This window comes from Aptenodytes patagonicus, chromosome 3 (assembly GCF_965638725.1).
Source record: "Aptenodytes patagonicus chromosome 3, bAptPat1.pri.cur, whole genome shotgun sequence".
In the NCBI taxonomy this organism is placed as follows: Eukaryota; Metazoa; Chordata; class Aves; order Sphenisciformes; family Spheniscidae; genus Aptenodytes; species Aptenodytes patagonicus.
Genome location: NC_134951.1, coordinates 124,504,874 through 124,523,654, shown reverse-complemented (window position 1 = coordinate 124,523,654; position 18,781 = coordinate 124,504,874). Strand labels below are relative to the sequence as shown.

Sequence of the window (18,781 nt, the reverse complement as noted above, 5' to 3'; positions counted from 1 at the left end):
AAGGACACTTGCTATTACTAACATTGAGCTTAAGGATGAACATCTACACAAATTTCCAACAGCACGAGACAGACTTAAATATAGGGGAAATTAGAAAGGTATATGACTTCAAAAGCAACACAGGATATTTCTGATGCTCTTCAGCCTCTGTCAAATTCTAGTTCTATACCCTGTTACTTCGCTCCCCCCACTATTTCTGCAACAGGACTCTAACTCTGCAGTACTCTTGGGATATAGTTTACATTACCAAAATCTGAACTCTGCCGATTTTTTTCATCTCTCCCTATTCTGAACGCTGGTAACTCTGACCCTTAACCAGTGGTCCAGATCATAAATTTTGCATCCTGACATAAGCATTTAAGAAAAAGTGTTACAAGTAGTTTTTCTGCTTGAGACTGTTCATACACCTAGGGAAAAAAAAAGAGATTAAAGGCAGTCCTTTCAACTGCTTTTATGTGGAAGTTGCAATGTAAAAGCAACTCCCGCATAACTTCACCTTAAGGCTTTTGTGTTCTACAATATTCACCTGGTACTGTGTAACAATACAGTTATCTTTTTAATGTCTGTTCCTGACAAGTTAAAAACATCACGGCTTACATTCTCAAATCTTACGTTGCAGTGTGAGCTATCTTCCTAGTTATCTTTTGGTTGTTTTTTGTGGGGTTTTTTTTTTTCTTTCTAATTTTTACTATTTCTTCAGTCCTGTTACATTTAGTAGATCTGTTGACAAACTTGTTTTTACAACCGGTATCTCCAGTGCTCAGCATGCCGACTGATACAAAAGCTCTGTGTGACAGCTGGCTGATAGGCATCAAATGAACAAAATACTTTTGTGTATCCAGGATCCCAAGACTTCCAAAGAAGAGAAGAGAAGCTACCCTAATTCTTATATTACTTTCACAATTTTTGAATAAATATTTTCCAAAACACTTATACTAGTCATTTGGTTTTGCCTTTTCCCCTTCCTTTTGAGAGGAAGAGAGATGAAGAACAAATTCACTTAAATACTCACTTAAAATAGTACTTAAATATTTTTGGAGGGAAAAATGCAATTTTGTAGCATTTTTGTATTGAAGGGACCCTCTTATGTTGAAGGACCCTCTAATCATCTTAGTCCTTTACAGAAGGCTTCCAGTCACAGAAGCATACTGTGTTTAACACAATATTAAGCTCGTAACAGCACTTCCTTACAGGAGGACAAGTCCCTTAATACATAACAAATAGAGTACATTCTTTCAGTGCAATACAAAATCTTCTGGACGGGATAAAAGTTTACATGGTTGTTAATTTGGTTTTTTAAGTAAAATGACCAATGTAAGCAACCAACAGAGATTAAGTCACAGATGTCAAGACAATACTGACATATATAAAATATATGTTTTATATGTAAATAAACGATACACATGTAGAATGTAGTCTGGAAATAATGTTAATATTTTAATTCACCACTCACAGAAATACTTTATTTGGAATTTGTAAATTAATTACAGAAAAAGATAGCAACTTTTTGAAATATTTATAAAAGTAGCAAATACCTGAAGTACTCACAGCAGTGGAGTAAGGGGTATGAGCTCCTGTATTTTCAGCCCAGCAGCCACAACCGTAAAGAGCTGCCTAAAGAAAGAAGTGCATCTTCCATAAATTTAAGTATACAAGGTTTTTGGTTTGTTCCCTTCCCTTAAAAAAACAGAACAAAAAAACACCACCAAAAAAACCCAAACCAATAACAACAACAAAAAAAAAAAGATACCCAAGAAAAATCCAAGTATTAATACAAAAGATAAATAAGAAAATCATAACAGTAAAAATTGCAATTCCAATCCATTTTGCTACATCTTCTTTTACTATTCTTCAGAACTGAGTGATTATCACAGATGTACGGTATTCTAACCTAACTTTACAGAAAATGAGGGTAGTACAGATATCAAAAGCAAAATAATTCCAGCTGTTCCCTATTTATATAAAGTCCCTTTCACTCTACTATTCCAAAAGAAAATTTTAAATACATTTCAAAAGAGAACTGCTTTTAGGACAGTGGCAAAAGTCAACCAAAAATACAGCTGTACAGCAACGGAGTATGACATCTCTGATGCACCTCAAAATTCCCTCACCTAATAACAATAAGGCATGCCTACACCTGATGTGTTCTTTTAATACCTTTGTCACTTCTACCAATTCACAAGATCATTTAAAAATTAATTAGGACAGCTTCCCTAAATATTGATGAAAATCTTATTTAAAAACACTCTAAGCACTGAAGAGACTATTTGTGGTATTGAGGAGGTATTTAAGCCCAAGAAATTAACTTATTAATAGCTCTGGCAAAAGGTAACTAATTACAGAACAACTTCTTACCTATCAACGTTTTACAACACTGATGGAGGACACTAAAAACAAAACTTGCATTCCAATGCAGTGATAACACCTTCAGAGTTTAATGGGAAGGAAGGGAGGACATCAGTTTGCATTAACACCTCTTGCTTAGTGTCACAATTAGCCGAACAATCATTCCCAACTGAAAACATATAGTCACCTGACCAACTCTTCCAGGATGCTTTAGTGCTAAACCTCCACTGGAGACAGCAGCAGCAACATTTCCTTCTTGGTCAACAACAACTGCACCAACTGTATCCAATGTTCCTGAGTCGTTCTCCTGGAGGACACACAAACAGAAACAACTACTAAAAATAGTATATTAAAGTCAGATTATACTTCTTAGGAGTGTGCAAACTAATGTGCACAAAACCAAGTGACAGGCCGATCAACAAAACAGATTTGTTATCATGCATATTGTACCGATTGTGCTGCCATAAATCTTCCCAAAATGCTCTCTTGCCTCAGACAGGACCTGAAGAAAACTTCTCTGGAAACAAGACGGTAATAAACATCTCAGAACTCATCCAATGCTTAGATTACCTGCCTTTACTCACGAAAGTGCCAAAAACGCTGTTTTCTTAGTGGTGGGCACTTGTCCACTACAAAATGATTCAGCAACACATTCCAAAGATGCCATACCAAAAGGCCTTTCCCAACAGCTTTGAGATGGCATTTTCAGAGACTCTGATCTTTAAAGCTATGTATGATAACAAAACAAAACAAAAACAAAAATTCCACAAGAAGCAGTTTACCATGTAAAGAGAAAATTCTGATATTCTGAGCAAGAGAATAAATAGAAGCCTTGAGAAGACATCTCCCCCAGGACAGATTCTGTCTCCCAGACTTGTTCTCAGTTCAGCAATCTTTAGTGGCTTCCTGGTTGAAACAGATTACCCTTCGCTCCCTCTGGGTCACTAGAAAAGCGTCCTTACTTCCATCGCTTGAGGCAGATTTGCTCCCCTAAGAGCAGGGGTCTTTCAGCATTCATTCCTGATGCAAGCTCTCTGCCTACTGTCTCATAAACACTTCAGCTGCCTCATCTTCAATCTTTCCAACCTTCCCCTCTTCCTTAATACAACACGTTCAGCCGCTCGAAGAGAAAAAGCAATTTTCCCCTCTCTGCCTAGGCTTGCCCTAGATTCCTTTCTCTGCAGAACCCAGGCCAAGGCACTCTGACTTCATGCCCAATCACACACTTTTGATGGGACACAGCATGCAGTGTACATAAAATAAAACGAATAAACAAAACTGATACATCATCCATCACGTACTCCAAAGATGAATGCTGCTGTTGCACAAGCCCTCAAGCCTTTAGCTGAACAGTTTTTCCTGTACAAAAACTTACCGGCATTAAAAAAATCCTACAAAAACTTACCCAAGCAAATAATCCCGAAGGATATTAAGCTATTCATATAAATGTATATTTTCTGGACTACAATCCAGAGGGAGGAAGAAAGAAAAAAATTTACATCCAACTATTCAACTTCAAATTATCAAGTTCCCATCATCTATTAAAATTTCCTTGGGCATACAACGTCACTCGTCAAGCAGAATTCTTAGGAGACTCATCCTAACGATACTCTGGCCACATTTAATTTAAGAGGTAACACTTGAGTTAATACTGCACCAGTCTTAAAAGGAAAAATACGCAATCCAGCACTACAGTGCTCTACAGTATTTTTCAAGCAGCGGGAACTCCTAAGCAGGATTGTCATCCTTGGCTTTCACCCAGAGTAACCCTACACCTAGATCTTCTTAAGCAGGTCCTACACTCAGAAGCTGGCACTAACCATATTCAACATTAAAACAAACAGACGGATGTCCTAACAATAAAGCAGAATAACTGCTTAGAAAAAGAGAGGTGAAAAACTATAGATCTAGGGACCCAGCTGGCATTGGGAAGAAGAGCAAGTTGAAAAGCAGAGGAAGGTAAAAACCAGGATTGGGGAAGGTAGGAGAAGGAGAGGCAAAAGGAATTTTGAGGACTGGAGCAAAGGGGATAAGAAAAGAGCAAGTTCCCTTCCAAGTTCTAAAGATAAAAGAAAATTAAGGAACCTTTCCTTAACATCTCACAGGCAAATGTATTTCACATGTCCCAGGACTGCCAGCCACAACCTAGTTCAGGTATTATTAACCCAATTAGAACAATACTATTCAGTGGATTGAAAAGATCTTAAGCAGCTGAGCAGGCTGCTCACTGGAGGTGCAGACTCCCATCCTTGGAGGTTTTCAAGATCAGACTGGGTAAAGCTCTCTTCCCAACATGAATTTTCCTATGATTTCTATATAGAGAAGAACAACTAATATGATGCAGGTTTTGTTGTCGATCTCCTGCCCCCTTTTATCAAAGGAAATTATACCCACAACAAAAAACTTGATTAATAGACAACTACAGATAGGAAAATCCAGCCCATCAAAGTTAGGAAATGCCAGAATTAAGGCCACCTGTGTAGTCTTAATTCATATTACATCGAATACTTGGCGCTCCCATAATAAACAGAAATACATTTTAGAAAGATGAGGCTCAGGATGGATCAGTATGTTTTCTGTATCATCTGACAGCAAAGAAAAAATGTTTGCAGCATCTGTAAAACTATTTGCTCAATCTGCCGTCCATCCTCTGCTTTAGCTCTCACATGCATAAAATACTTGCCTTCAGTAGCTATATAACTAATTTCTTTTTTTAAAAGATATTCTGATCAAAAAACCACAAGCATTTACAAGTATATGTTGCACAGAAACCTTCTTCACTATTATTTCCTTTAAAAGAAGATCTATTTCATATCAGTATTTGCTGTCAATTCAGCAGCATACTGTGCTTGCTTTGGCTTATTTTATTTTGGCAACTTAGGAGGCTGGAAACCTTTTCTAAGGGAAGCATTTTTTTTAACCTGGCCCACACAACCTTCTGAAGGAAATTTGTATCACTGAAGCAAAGGAATTCCATATTTTCCTTATCAGTAATATAAGTTTGGGGGGGGGGGGGGGGGGTGTGATCAGAAAAAGAATCACTACTGTTGCTATATTTATCCTTACTCAACAAAGTGAGAACCAGTGAGGACCAGTTCTATTCCATATCCAATGGGAAAAGTATGTTGTCGGATCTATTCTAGACCTATTTTTGTTTGCTCCCGTTTCAACATCACTGATTTCACACACTTACAAGTGACACCATGAATCAATTTTATAGTTCGGTACTAAAAGTCTTCTACATAGGTAGACTGTACCAACAACCCTATTTCTGAACTAGTGAATGAAGAGTTCATCGCAATTTAACAAAGGTACTCCCTGCACCTCTCCATCCAAAAAGGCATTATGTGCCTGAGGAAGAATGCACCTGGTGAGAAGACTTTCAATGTCACACATTTCAGCTCTTCAAACCACATGAATGTTGAGAAATACAGGATCCTGTCAAGCTTAATATTAAAGACAATCAATAGAAATACGTTAAACACTACAATTCCTGAAGTTCTTTTAAAATTTAAAAAAAAAAAAAAAAAGGGCAAATTTAACAGACTGTCTAAAGTCTAAAATAAGTCCAAATTCTATATGGGTTCAACAGGGACTAAACAAGATCCATCTTGCTTGCCCTTATCTTTTTATGTATTTGATTCATTAATTTAGCACCTTAGATTTCAAAATTTTGCAAGTTCCAAAGGAAACTTGATTATTACTTGGTGATACCTGTTAACAAATTCCATATCTGACTTCAGCTAATAATTTATACTAACACATCCATTGCAAAAGCAGTTTGAGGGTTTTAACAATGTAGTATTGCAACCTAAAAATAATCTATCATGTAGTTAATATTTTACATGGAAAAAACTGAAAGTCAATGTCAAAAGTAAGACCTCACATTACTGAATTAATTTGCACCTTGCGACAGGAAAAGAAGTTAATTTCATGAAATCACAGACTAAATATTCAAACTTAGCTAAGAACATGCACACAGAGCAGGAAGATGCTCATCTGCACAAACGCAGAGTTCTATCAAGTCTTTTAGAAATCTCATCCTTCCCCCCTTCTGCACATAAAGAAACCCATAAACAGTCATCATTTTACAAGCCCCTAAGAAAGGAATTAACAGTTTAGGAGAGCTCTACCCAGCGCCCGCTGAAAGATATCTACACACAGGGCCTTTTCCCTCTTGACTTGAGATTGTTCTGAAATTCCATGAAAAGTAATTACCATTAAATCTCATCTCTGAGGATCATAACTGACAAAATGCAAAATGAATCAGATGGAAGCAATTAACATCTATATGCTATTACCCAACTATCCACACAAATAAATAGGATTTGATGATAAGTAGATTCCCCTAAAAATACGGGTTTTTCACAGTATCCTCCTACTCAGAACAGGGCAACAGATAAATCTTCTAGTATGTCCCATGTCAGCCCTTTACAGAGGAGCACAACAGTGGACAGCATTATCTAGAAAATAATATAGCGACAATTAATATATTTTGGTCTTTTAAAATTTCAGATTTGAGGTGTTCTAGATGGAGCGCTGCCGATTACAGCAGTATTTAACAAGGTGAGAGGCAATCTTTTAAGCCAAATTTTATTTATGAAAGTATTTTAAAGAAATACTTATAAATCCATCTAAGTCAAGGGAAAATGTCACTATTCTGGAAGCACTGGGACCAATTAATACACCCCAGTTTCTAGAAACATCTTCCTCTAGGGCAACTGACAGCATAGCGTGATGTACTCTCATAGCAATCTAATCTCGACAGAGTACGCACAATTGGTGCAACATTCATACGTCTGAAAAGGGGCAGTTACGATCTAACCATAGAAAGCTCGATAAACATCCCTAGCCTTTCCAGTTTAATAGTTGTTTGGCATGTAAACAGAACACTTTGTCTGACCTCCATGTTCAAGATGAGGGAATTATTTCATACTGTGTTCCACAGATGAGTTTTGTTGTTTTGTTTGGGTTTTTAACTGGAATGGATGAAAAGTATTTAGGTTTCTTTTCCTCATAGTAAACGGATTTGGAAGTACACTTTTGAAGTCTAAAAAGTATTATCATCAAAGACCATTTCAGCATGGACGTGGGACAGAAAATTTATTTCTTTTTTAAGGAAAGCGAAATGCATAAAATTCAGATTCCTGTTCAAACTGCAAGAATAAATAAGACAGACACTAGGATTGCCGTAGTTGACGGCTACACTTACAATTACCCTCAAACGCCCATAAAAAATTTGATTTGAGGAGAAAGTTAAGTGATTAAAATTCACCATATATAATGGGAATGATGCATATTGCTATGCATTGACTGTTGCTCACCCAAAGAGTTCAAGCTGGAACTGGCTAAAAGTTCACGTGGTACGTTCAAAATGATCAGTGACAAAAAATATAATGCACAAAATACAGAGAAAAGAACATACTTCTGTGCAATGAAGACACGTATTTTTCTTTTCTAAATATGTTCAGTGTTATTGTCTCAATACAGTAGCTGAAGAATATGCAACTGCCGATTCCATACATATAATTCAAACTGTTGTGCACATACTTGAGTACATATGTTAAACTAGATAAAAACCAAATCAGTTTTAATAAACCTCAAACTAAATAATGTTATTTATGGAGTTAAATAACTAGCCTATAAAAAAAACTAACCTATAAACACTAATCTATAAAAAAAAATTCATGTGCACTGGAAATTCTTTGTGCCACTGTTATTCAAATCAAGGAGAGGACAACTCCTCTTACAAGTAAGTTCAGCATAGTTGTAAAAAAAGTTTGCAATAGCCGAAGACAAATTAAAAATAGGGCTTTTAGCCAAACTCTACCAAGCTATTTTCAATGACAATTTCCTCTGGTAAAAGACAGGTTAACAGTAAGAAGACAAACATTTACTTCTGATGTTTACTGGTGCTTGAGGTGAGAACTTCAGAACGGCACCTGGCTGAATTAACACATCATAGCCAGTCCCCTGTGAATATGTTCAGCTAATTCATACACAGACAAAAATGATTTCTTAACTATATCAATAATAATTAATCAATATGTAAGTCACTAATCAATATATAAGTAACTACAACTTTAAAAATGTAATATATAATATAAAATATAATATAATTTAACTTTTATTGAGCAGTAATTTTTAAAACTGTATGTTGATTTTTAGCTAGTGAAATTTATCAGCAGCCAAAACTTCCAGGTAATTTCAGCCTTTTTTGGTCTGCAATATTCTCTCTTCCCATAGGCCTTTTGGTTATGATTTCCATTCAGCTTCAACTTTGTTAACATCCTTTCTACCTTGCTCTTCTCCCAACTTCTAAAATTTCATAGACAAAAAAATGACCAGAATTTATAACAACTGTGCAGTACTGGCAACAGAGGCACACAAGCTAAGCTGCAGCCTAGGGTTGAAGCAGGTGAGAGTCAAACAAAACAATGAAACAGCTATCAAGTCCTGTGGAAAGGGACAGGTCTGCAGCTCCAGAGAAGCACAGCAAATGAAAAAATTAAATGAGTATTTATCAATTAAAGCTTAACTTTGACAAGAAGATTAACTTTTAATTATTCAAGTATTTAAATGGTTTTTAAACAATTATTTTTAAATCTTTTATGAGAGCTCAGCTTTGACAGTACAAGTTTTGGGATGACAGATCATGTGCCTCATCCTTGCTAAATGATGCTTAGAGAGAATTATCCTACTTTTTTTTTTTTTTTTTAGAATTTGCTCTTGTAGAATTTGATTTTTCATTTCTACGTCATTTTGAAACACTAAACTTCCTGTAAGTTTATCTTACAGGAATTAACTTCCTGCAATTATCTTACACTCTGTGGATAACACAAGCAGTCCACACTGTTAGCATGGTTTGGTTTTCATCCCCCCTTCATGGACAGGATGGGCCCAGAAAGTTGACAAAACCGGGGTGTGATGTTACTGGATTACTTACCAGTGAGTAGAGCTCTATTTGATCACCTCCTTTACCTACCATCATTGGCCTTTGAGGGTCTCCCACAAGCGCTGCACATGACTCTGGAGCCCTTGAAATTTCAAATTGCAGGTCGGTAAGCGCATGCATTGGCATATGTTTCAAGCATTGACTTGCCCCTTATTACGTGAACATCAATACTGTACAGAGACCCCTCCTCCCTCAGTTACATTTTAACACCATTAGTTTCACAAGGAGGTATGTGAAGTTCTGTAAACAGGAAAAGTTCCAAAGCAAATAACTAACTCCCCCCCCACCCCTTACTTTCTTTACAGGTCTTATCTCCTTGAAAATAGAAAAATTAGCACCCTGCTAGGGAAAACTTCTTATCTAAGAACACAGAAGAAAAATGCCTAATTTATCACTGGTTTGCATTTGCACAGACTACAGAGAATAAACTTTTTTGCCAATTCTCTGGGGTTTATACGTTATTTATAACAACATATGCAACTACATAAGGCAGTGGTCAGTCAGCTTACCAAAGCAAAGAGAAACGGCCAATCCGAAAGGCCACAGGCCCCAAATAAAGCATAGGCATTTAATTTAATAGGCTATACTTTTGTATTCAACAGTAAACACAAATACTGTGACATTCTCAAATGGTAAAAAAGGTTCTAAATTCAAACGAAGAGTGAGGAGAACAGAGGGAATCCTAATAGTTTTGTAGTACAAGTAATATGGGCCAGGTCAATGCTAGATGCATGCACAGATGCACATGTTTACCTACCTGACATTTCAAATTTCACCAATTCCAGCTCCATAATGCAGTGCGCTCAGGAAACATTAAAAAGTGGGAAACAGTGACAGAGATCCCAAGCTAAAGAAAATGTTTCAGTAAATAATTATCTGTTTGCGTTTACATTTGTCATATTTGCAGTTCAAAATGAGCAAAATATTTTTCATAGCACAAACAAGATACAAAGTGACAGTTTGGTTTTCAAATAGCAAGGCAGAAAGTTATCACTGTATCATCTAAACATTAGGGTGGCCAAGGAGAAGTGGCTTCTGATGCTACATTTGTCTCATCTTATATACAGTATGAAATTTATTAGCAATCAGCCATAAGTTTAGGATGGCACAACAAAATTTTCAGCAGGAACTAACCTTTTCATTTGATTGTCTTCTTTTCTTTAGTTGAATGAGATCTGTTTCCACCTTTTCAGCCAACTCCAGCTTCCTCTTGTTCCTCCTAAAAGCTGCTAAACTAAACCCTATAAAAAGAATTCAAAAGCATTTAACTAAGTAAAATTTACTTAATTTAAACAAATATTGATACGTTTACATTTTGGAGGTCGCGCCCCCCCAAATATTTTTATTGATGCAAAAAGCATCAATTAAAAAAGCCAACAACAAAGTATTTAAGTTTCAGTACAACATGTTTACATATTTTCCTAAGTGAAAAAAGTTCTACTATTGTTCAGCAACAGTAATGGGTAAAATATCTAGTAGAAACAAGTCGCTGAACACATATGGAAGCTATGTTGGTCTAAATATCTCTCTGGCAAAAAAGCAGCACTGCACAGAAGAGAACGGAATAGGCGGCTTGTGTTAAAATTATTGTTTTTGTCTGCTGACAAGTAAATAGATACCATGTGAGCTCATTCTGATATCCATAAAATTAGGCTACTATTTTATTACCTTAATTGCATATCTGTACATTTACCCATATATTTAAAGCCACACAATAGTCTAGCAATATTTTTATGTTCCATAATCCAACACAGTCTAAAGACCACCTAGGTCTTGAAAAGACAAACATGTATTTTCCACATCTAAGTCCCACATTCAGAAAGGAAGTGTTCTCTAAAGTGGAGTAAAAAAAAAAAATTGTTATGCTTAAGAGACCAAAATGACATGTTCCCATTTTAGAAGTTTCAGTTCATGAAAAAATTGCAGATATTGACATATTTAGTGTAAATTAGTTTTGACTTGATGTTATCCACAGATTGTCTTAACATCCCCTTTGAAATGTAGAGAAAAGAGGAAGGGGAGAAAAAATGTCTTTTGTCACTTGTTTAGTCATGCAAAATCAAGCTGTTAGGAGGGCAGAGGTATACACAGGTAAGTCACAAATTCAATGGAAGTTAAAAAGCACAGGTTTCCTATTTAATCTATAAGCCTTAAAAAATGTCACTTTAAATGAAATTCTGAATATAGCTACATCACTATTATTCGGAAGACTGGAACAGCTGCAAGAACAGTCTATGAATCAAATCAATATTGCAGAGCCAACAGAACACAAAGCTTTCATTTACAATTCTCAAAGTACACAGACAGTGAGCATTTTACTTCTTTGAAACTTCCCCATGCAGGTGCCAAAATCGCCTAGTGAACTCTCCTTTAAACCTGTTTTTAAGTACATAAAACTGGACCTTAAACTACCACAGTTATTCAAGTATATAACCTGAAAGTAATGAGAAAGCTGGCATTTCTCTCCAGAAACCTAATGAATACCAGTTTCTTAAAACTGTAAACACATATTAATCTGCCATCACCAAGAAAGGAACTCTTTCTACCACGTAGAGCCGATCAATGCAGCTACTTTGGACAACACATTTTATGTTTGAAATGAGGTCCAAGAGGTAAAAAACAAACACTTGATAAGGGGGAGCAGGCAAAGAATCATTTCAGTCTAGTACTAATTGGGGGTGGGGAGGAACAAACAAACAAAAACCCACACAGATAAAGAATTTGTTAAACAGAAGTGCCCCAAAATAAACCAAGCCAGCACATTGTTTTTAATAGAATTTTTAAACAGGAGAACTTGTAAGTTGACATGACTTCAATAAATATAGCAAATAGCGATGGGCAGAGCCACAATATGGGTAAGAATGGTGCCTGGCCTTGGTACTCATCAAAAGTAGGTATTACACAGGGATAAATATGCCTAAGCCTGTTAACTACTGCTGCCATTGCCTCCTGCCAATTCAGAGAAAAGGTGTACCTAGAGAAGCAAGACACATACAAGGGTGCAGGAGCCCATACATGAAAACCTGAAGACGAGAAGTTTTCCTTGTACTCCTGAATCTAATGCTAGCGGTGTCCTGAAACCTTCTGCAATATTTGCGTGTTCAACAGTTCAAATATATGCACAAAGATCGGATCAAAACTAGAGAACCCACGGGCTAGTTCCAAGCTGCCCTGCCAGCTACACAGAGTGCTGCTATACAGCCTCTCAGCATCATCACTCCAACTATACCTTGGTTGCTACTTATCCTGCCATTTTTTCCACAACACATGAAATTCTCCAAGCTTAAGCGAGATGTTTCAGTCATTTAAGTCCTCAGTCTCGAGCTAAGCAATTAAACCATTTTCAGATTTTACCTTGTGCTTTAAGATCCTATTTGTCTTTTCAAAACAAGTAAAAATCTGAAGATTTGCTTTGAAGGATCTAATTGTTCACAGTAACTTCTTACCTGCATTGTTAATTCAAAGTGGTATTAGTAAGCTAGGAAATATAGGGCAGAAAACAGGTCATTATTAACAAAGTAGTATACGTTTTACTAGGCAACAAGAAACACTACATATGAAATTAGGCTAGCAACGTACCACCTTGTCCACGGTTACAGAATGGATGACTCTATCCTACAACGCAATAATTTTGGCTAACAAAAAACTGTGCTTAGTCCCCAGGTGTCAGAAATATTTTCAATTCCTGGGTACCCAACTGCCTTCCAACTGTATGCTGGGATAAAGACTTGTCATGCGTTTTTTCTCTACTGCTTTTCTTACTTCAGTGGTCTCATAAGCAGAAGTGGTGCAGCGCATCAAGGAGTCTTTTACCGAATGATCAGATATCCAGAGCCCCAGGAGATGCTGTGGCATGCATTTTTTGCATATCTTAGACAGACGAAGAAAGTTTTCTAGTAACATACAGTGATATATGTTGGAAGGGATCTTAGGAGATCGTGTAGTCCAACCTCCTAAGAAAAGCAAGTCCAATTCAAAAGGGCTGCATAGGAACTTGTCAAGTTTTGAATATCTTCAAGGATGGAGATTCCACAACTCCTCTGGGCCTCTGTTTCAATATTTGATCAACCTCATGTTAAAAAAAAAAAAAATTAAATTAGTCAAAACCTCACATATTCTAATTTATGTCAGTCCTCTATGATCCTATCCCTGTGCATCACACACCACCATAACTAATATAACACAAACGCACAAATACAGAACAGACTACGTTAAGAAAGCCAGCAGGTTTGCCGAGTAAAATACACAAACTTTCCCAGCTTTCTCCATCACAATATCTACAAAACTTAATCATCAGCTCCTATTTGTGACAGATACCGAGATATTTGTCACATTAGAAAGTTCATACTGTTATGCTAGATAGAGATGGTGCCAGTCATGGTTCTGTACTTCCGGATGACATGAATTTTGATCAGAAACATCTGAGGGTCTTCTGGGGGGAGGCGGGGATTGTTTTGGGGAAGTTCTTTTTCAGGGGCAGAGGAGGGTGATTTTTTAATATCGTGCCTCCCTTCCCAGAGTTACTTATATGAATTAATGTATTAATCCAATAACTCTTAAGTTTTATTCAGTTTAGCATGAAATGTCATACCTTTCAATACTGAGAGGGAAAGAAAGTCTATTCAGACTTCCCCTAGAGTGGAAATTCTTGTGGTCAGGCTACATTCAACTTCAGAATAGTTATCAGGAATAACATTCATTTGAAAGTTGAAGAATTTGTTTTAGCAAGGACTGATGAATAATTGCTTTTCATTATGTAGGGGAAATAATTATTATCAGTGATTACTAATTCCTCTTGGCAGGATAAAACAGCTAATACCTCCAAAGTGACTGAAGAATTGTGAAATAAAGGACCAGTTTGTAAAACAAAGCCTAGCAATTTCTCTTTTTTCCTCTCACATAGATTTATGCCTGTGCTGGTTTTGCCTGGGATAGAGTTAATTTCCTCCATAGTAGCTAGCATGGGGCTGTGTTTTGGATTGGTGCTGGAAACAGTGTTGGTAATACAGGGGTGTTTTCATTACTGCTGAGCAGTGCTGACACAGAGTCAAGGCCTTTCCTGCTTCTCACCCCACCCCACCAGCGAGGAGGCTGGGGGTGCACAAGAAGCTGGGAGGGGACACAGCCGGGACAGCTGACCCCAACTGCCCAAAGGGATATTCCACACCATATGATGTCATGCTCAGCATGTAAAGCTGGGGGAAGAAGAAGGAAGGGGGGACGTTGGGAGTGATGGCGTTTGTCTTCCCAAGCAACCGTTATGCGTGACGGAGCCCTGCTTTCCTGGAGATGGCTGAACACCTGCCTGCCGATGGGAAGGAGTGAATGAATTCTTTGTTTTGCTTCGCTTGCGCATGCAGCTTTTGCTTTACCTATTAAACTGTCTTTATCTCAACCCACGAGTTTTCTCACTGTTACCCTTCCAATTCTCTCCCCCATCCCACCGGGGGGAGTGAGCGAGCGGCTGTGTGGGGCTTAGTCGCTGGCTGGGGTTAAACCACACCAATGCCCAACTTCAGATGAGTTAAAAATAAAATGTCTTGAATCTTGAATTTGATTTTTTCCCCCAGAATAAGGGAATAAAGACTAATAGCAAGTGAAAGGTTGCCTGCACTCAGTTTATTCCTGCCTTTGCAATGTTTTATATATGTAAAATCGCTATAAATGCCCTTAAACTGGCTAGTATTCTGGTTGCCTTGTCTTGCTCTACAAGTGACAAAAGAAACTAGAAAACACAAGTGAGCTTCACACTAAACAAATGAAAGATGACATTAAAGTTTTCTGAAAATATCTGTAAGTTTGGTCCTTGTCAAAGAATATATTATGGGATTTTAAGTTCAATAAAACATTTTATGAACTAAAAAAAATCCAGGATTCAAATGTGCTTGGTTAATGATGCACACATAACATGGAAAAATAACCCACTGAAAAATTATTTTGAAAATAAGCACTATACATAGAAGGAAAATGCCTACACACAGTTTAAGTTCATAATTCACATTAAATCTAAAACAAAAACTTAACTTCGTGGTGCAAGGATGCTAAGAAATTTCATTTGTCCTAAATGACAGTACAAAAAACACTCTCACCTTCTCCAACAAGACAGCATATTCCAAGCTTGAGAAGAGGAAAAGGACACAACACAGTGTTGAAGACAGGCATGTTTTCCTAAAACAAATGCAATATAGCTACATCAGCCTGATGTTGCCTGGGCCAAGGAGAAAGAGAAGCAAGAGAGGTAGAGCTTATTGACTGGGGAGGGGAGGAAGCTAGAAAAAGAGAGGTGAAGGAGTAGATGGAATTTTAGTTTGAAAAATTCTTGGATCACAGCCCAGCGGTATTGTTGTTGGAATCTACGGAAAAGTATTCAGTACTATATCCTTTGATTTTGCTCAAGAGTTTAAAAGTTTAGATGAAAATCAAATATATGCTTTCAGATAAAAGTCCCTGACAATTACTTCCCTACACAGTAATAGCACGTACGCTCAAACTCATTCTTAAAAGAATTGCATCTCGGAAGCCACAGAGTACAACCAGCCCTTCTGTTTTGCTTTCTTATTTATGTACATACTGTCATAAATAAAACTACTTCGGAGCTGCTGGGAGAGGGGAAAAAACAAAAAAAACCCACAGCTTTACAAAATGATTGTCTGTTAGTGTTTAAATGCCATACTCAGGCCTCATCCAGATTAAGGACATGTAATGACTGACAACAGAAGCGTATCAGAACTAGAACGTTATTAAAAACTCAGGACTTCAGTCTCACATTTACGGTATTTATCACACGTCCCTGCAATGCAGCATGGGGTGCCTCTTTAAGAACGAATAAACTTCAAGGACCTGAAAACATCTTCCCAGCCCTCCACATTCTCCCTTCAACCCCACAAGGTAGCAACAGGAGCTACCCACGTGTACTCTGTACTTAAATGCACTGCGTCTTGGTCTAACTGTGCTAGACGGCGGAAGCACTGGGTGGAATACTTGGTCACAGCAGAGTTGTAGAAGTTGAGACAAGTGTAGAGGTTTGCCGTGGAGAAGGCTCAGTGGCTGAGCACAGAGCAGGTGGAAGTAGCTCCCGCTCAACTCCACTTGCCCGCATGAGAGGTTGGTATTAGTGGACGTGGTGTCAGAACGTGTGTTTGATAATATGATGTATTATCTATAAATGCAGAAGAAAGATCTCACAGGCACATCTTGCTCAAAGTTAAAACTGTTAAAGATTTTCTCATTTTCAAAAGATTCCGGTGTTACTGGGTACCCTGATGAGAAAGGACCTCAAGACCTTCATTACATAATTCATTAGCACAAGATCCACCTCCTACCTTATCATGGCTAGGCAATAAACACAGCTTTTATACAGGCTTTTTACATTGTTATCACGACTTTACAGAAAGGGATGAGAAAGTAATTTTCAGCAAGCAGGTCAGTGGCAGAAAAAAGAAGCAGAGCATTGGTCTCCGAGTCAGTTCAGAGATGTCATCTGTGTGCCACTTGTTTGCTTCCACATCATTTACTCATCTGTTGTACTAATCCTGTTGGCACTCTGGCAGTCTGATCATTCCCGTAACTCCTTTCACCGTTATGCTATGTACAAGTAAAAATTTAACCAAAAATCTTGACAGTTCTATTATACAATGACACAGTGACTAAGTAAATGAAAGACAACTGTATTCCCCATTCTGCATAGCTCTTCTTAGTCACCTTTCACAGCCCATTCGAAAGGATTAGAAAGAAAATTAGAATTGTCCTATTCATGGACTCCTTGAAACTAGTGAACTGTACATACAGAACAAAATGCAAGACTAAGGCACTTTTTTTTTTTCTTTTGGTAAAACTCATACATATCTACCTGTTAATTCTAGGTCTGCGTACTCTAAGTAAGCCTGTAGCTGACAGGCTGTTTATTATAGTACACTAATATTTCTTGTCCAAAATTAAAGCAAAAAGTTTTTAGAAAAAAGCCTATGTTTCCTTAAAATTCCCATGGTTTTATAAGCCACATCTATTCTCTTACATATTTTCAGGCTAGGTAAAAAAAATATTTAAGTGAACAATTAAGTTTTCAAATAGAAGTTAACAAATACAAATTTCTAACACCACTAAATCACAAATCAAATTCAGGACAATACTGCAACCTTCCTATTTACAGTGGTGGAACAGCAAGCTGGGAATACAAACAAACTCCAATGTTTCTATTACGGTCATAACAAATTATTATGCAACGAAACATTATGCAACCTATGACTGTTCAGCAAGCCTTGTTTAAAAGCAAACTGTAAATTGAAAATACTAAGAAAAGTCAAAGAATATTTTAAAATCTTTGGAGTACAGATAGAGCTCTGACCAATCATATAGCACCCCCTGGCAGACATTTCTTATAATCAACTGAAAGAACCAGAATGGAGAACTTTCTACATTTTATCTTTCTATTCCATATTAAAAGAGAATGCAACTATTGGAGGGAAGCGAATTAAAAAGGAATATACTAGCAAATTAGTTAACCCAAAGGAATTAAAATGATCCAGCGAAGAATTCTGTTGAGCAGTTGCTAAAATAAATGGCACAGATGAAAATGAATTTTATTTTAACAAAGATATTTTAAATGACAAATTAACACCGCTTATGCTTGTGTTCGGACAAAAGACTACCAGCGCTACTTCCCATGTTGCCATACTTTGATACAGACAGCAACATGAATGGGAAAAAACCGCACTCAGCATCAAAAACATATAAAGAAATTAACCTATCTTTCTCAGAGCACTACTATATAGTCTGTTCTTCATAACAAGAACTCCAGGTAAACTGTTGCTGGACATACTATTTCTTACAACTTCCTGGAAGAAATCTCTTTTTTCCATTAAGCAGCCTTTCCTGCTCTCTGGAAGATTTTCATTCAAAGCACCTTCTGGGTACTTCGGCCCAACTTTTTTTCCTGGCTAAGTTGTAGCCATTCTGTGGGCTACACTTAGCTGTTCAGATTTCAGAACTGCAAGTGAACCTACAATATTATGTCCAATTCCAGGGAGGATTTACATCATGTCTGGCCCTTTCTTTTTCCTTCCCTTTTTCTTTTTTTTATTGCCAGTGAAACACATGCACTTACCAGAGCTCATTTACTTGGCATATTATGGTAGCAACTTTCACTGTTAAAAGACAAGCACCTTCTATCCGAGAGGTACCTCTTAGTTTCCTAAAATCAGATATGTATTCAGATTAACCAAGCTTCCTAATCAAACCCCCAAAACCCTTGAGTTTCTCGTCAGATCTCTCTCATTCTCACCCTAAAAACAAAGGAACAAAACACAGTCTAAGCCACTGCCCTGAGCCACTGACTGAACCTCGTAGCACAGTTCCAGCAATATGGCACGTTTTTCTTAATGCAATAATAGTGAAGTGGGGGAGAGAACTGGGAGTGACGTGAGGTTTGGAGGAAAGGCAGGCTAAGAGGTAATACTGGTGGACAGGGAGACATAGAGTATC

At 37.3% G+C, this 18,781-nt stretch overlaps 1 protein-coding gene across 3 annotated transcripts in view; it reads right to left on the bottom strand.

Annotated features, from left to right (window-relative positions):
* Positions 1-18,781, bottom strand: part of TASP1 (taspase 1) — an 87,383-nt gene that overhangs the window by 41,694 nt on the left and 26,908 nt on the right. For all 3 annotated transcript variants that reach the window (XM_076335071.1, XM_076335072.1, XM_076335074.1), the window contains exons 8-10: positions 10,436-10,542; positions 2,534-2,653; positions 1,536-1,614 (exon numbers count right to left, since the gene is read on the bottom strand). In XM_076335071.1, the coding sequence (XP_076191186.1) occupies positions 1,536-1,614; positions 2,534-2,653; positions 10,436-10,542 (306 nt within the window). The remainder of the gene's footprint in view (positions 1-1,535; positions 1,615-2,533; positions 2,654-10,435; positions 10,543-18,781) is intronic.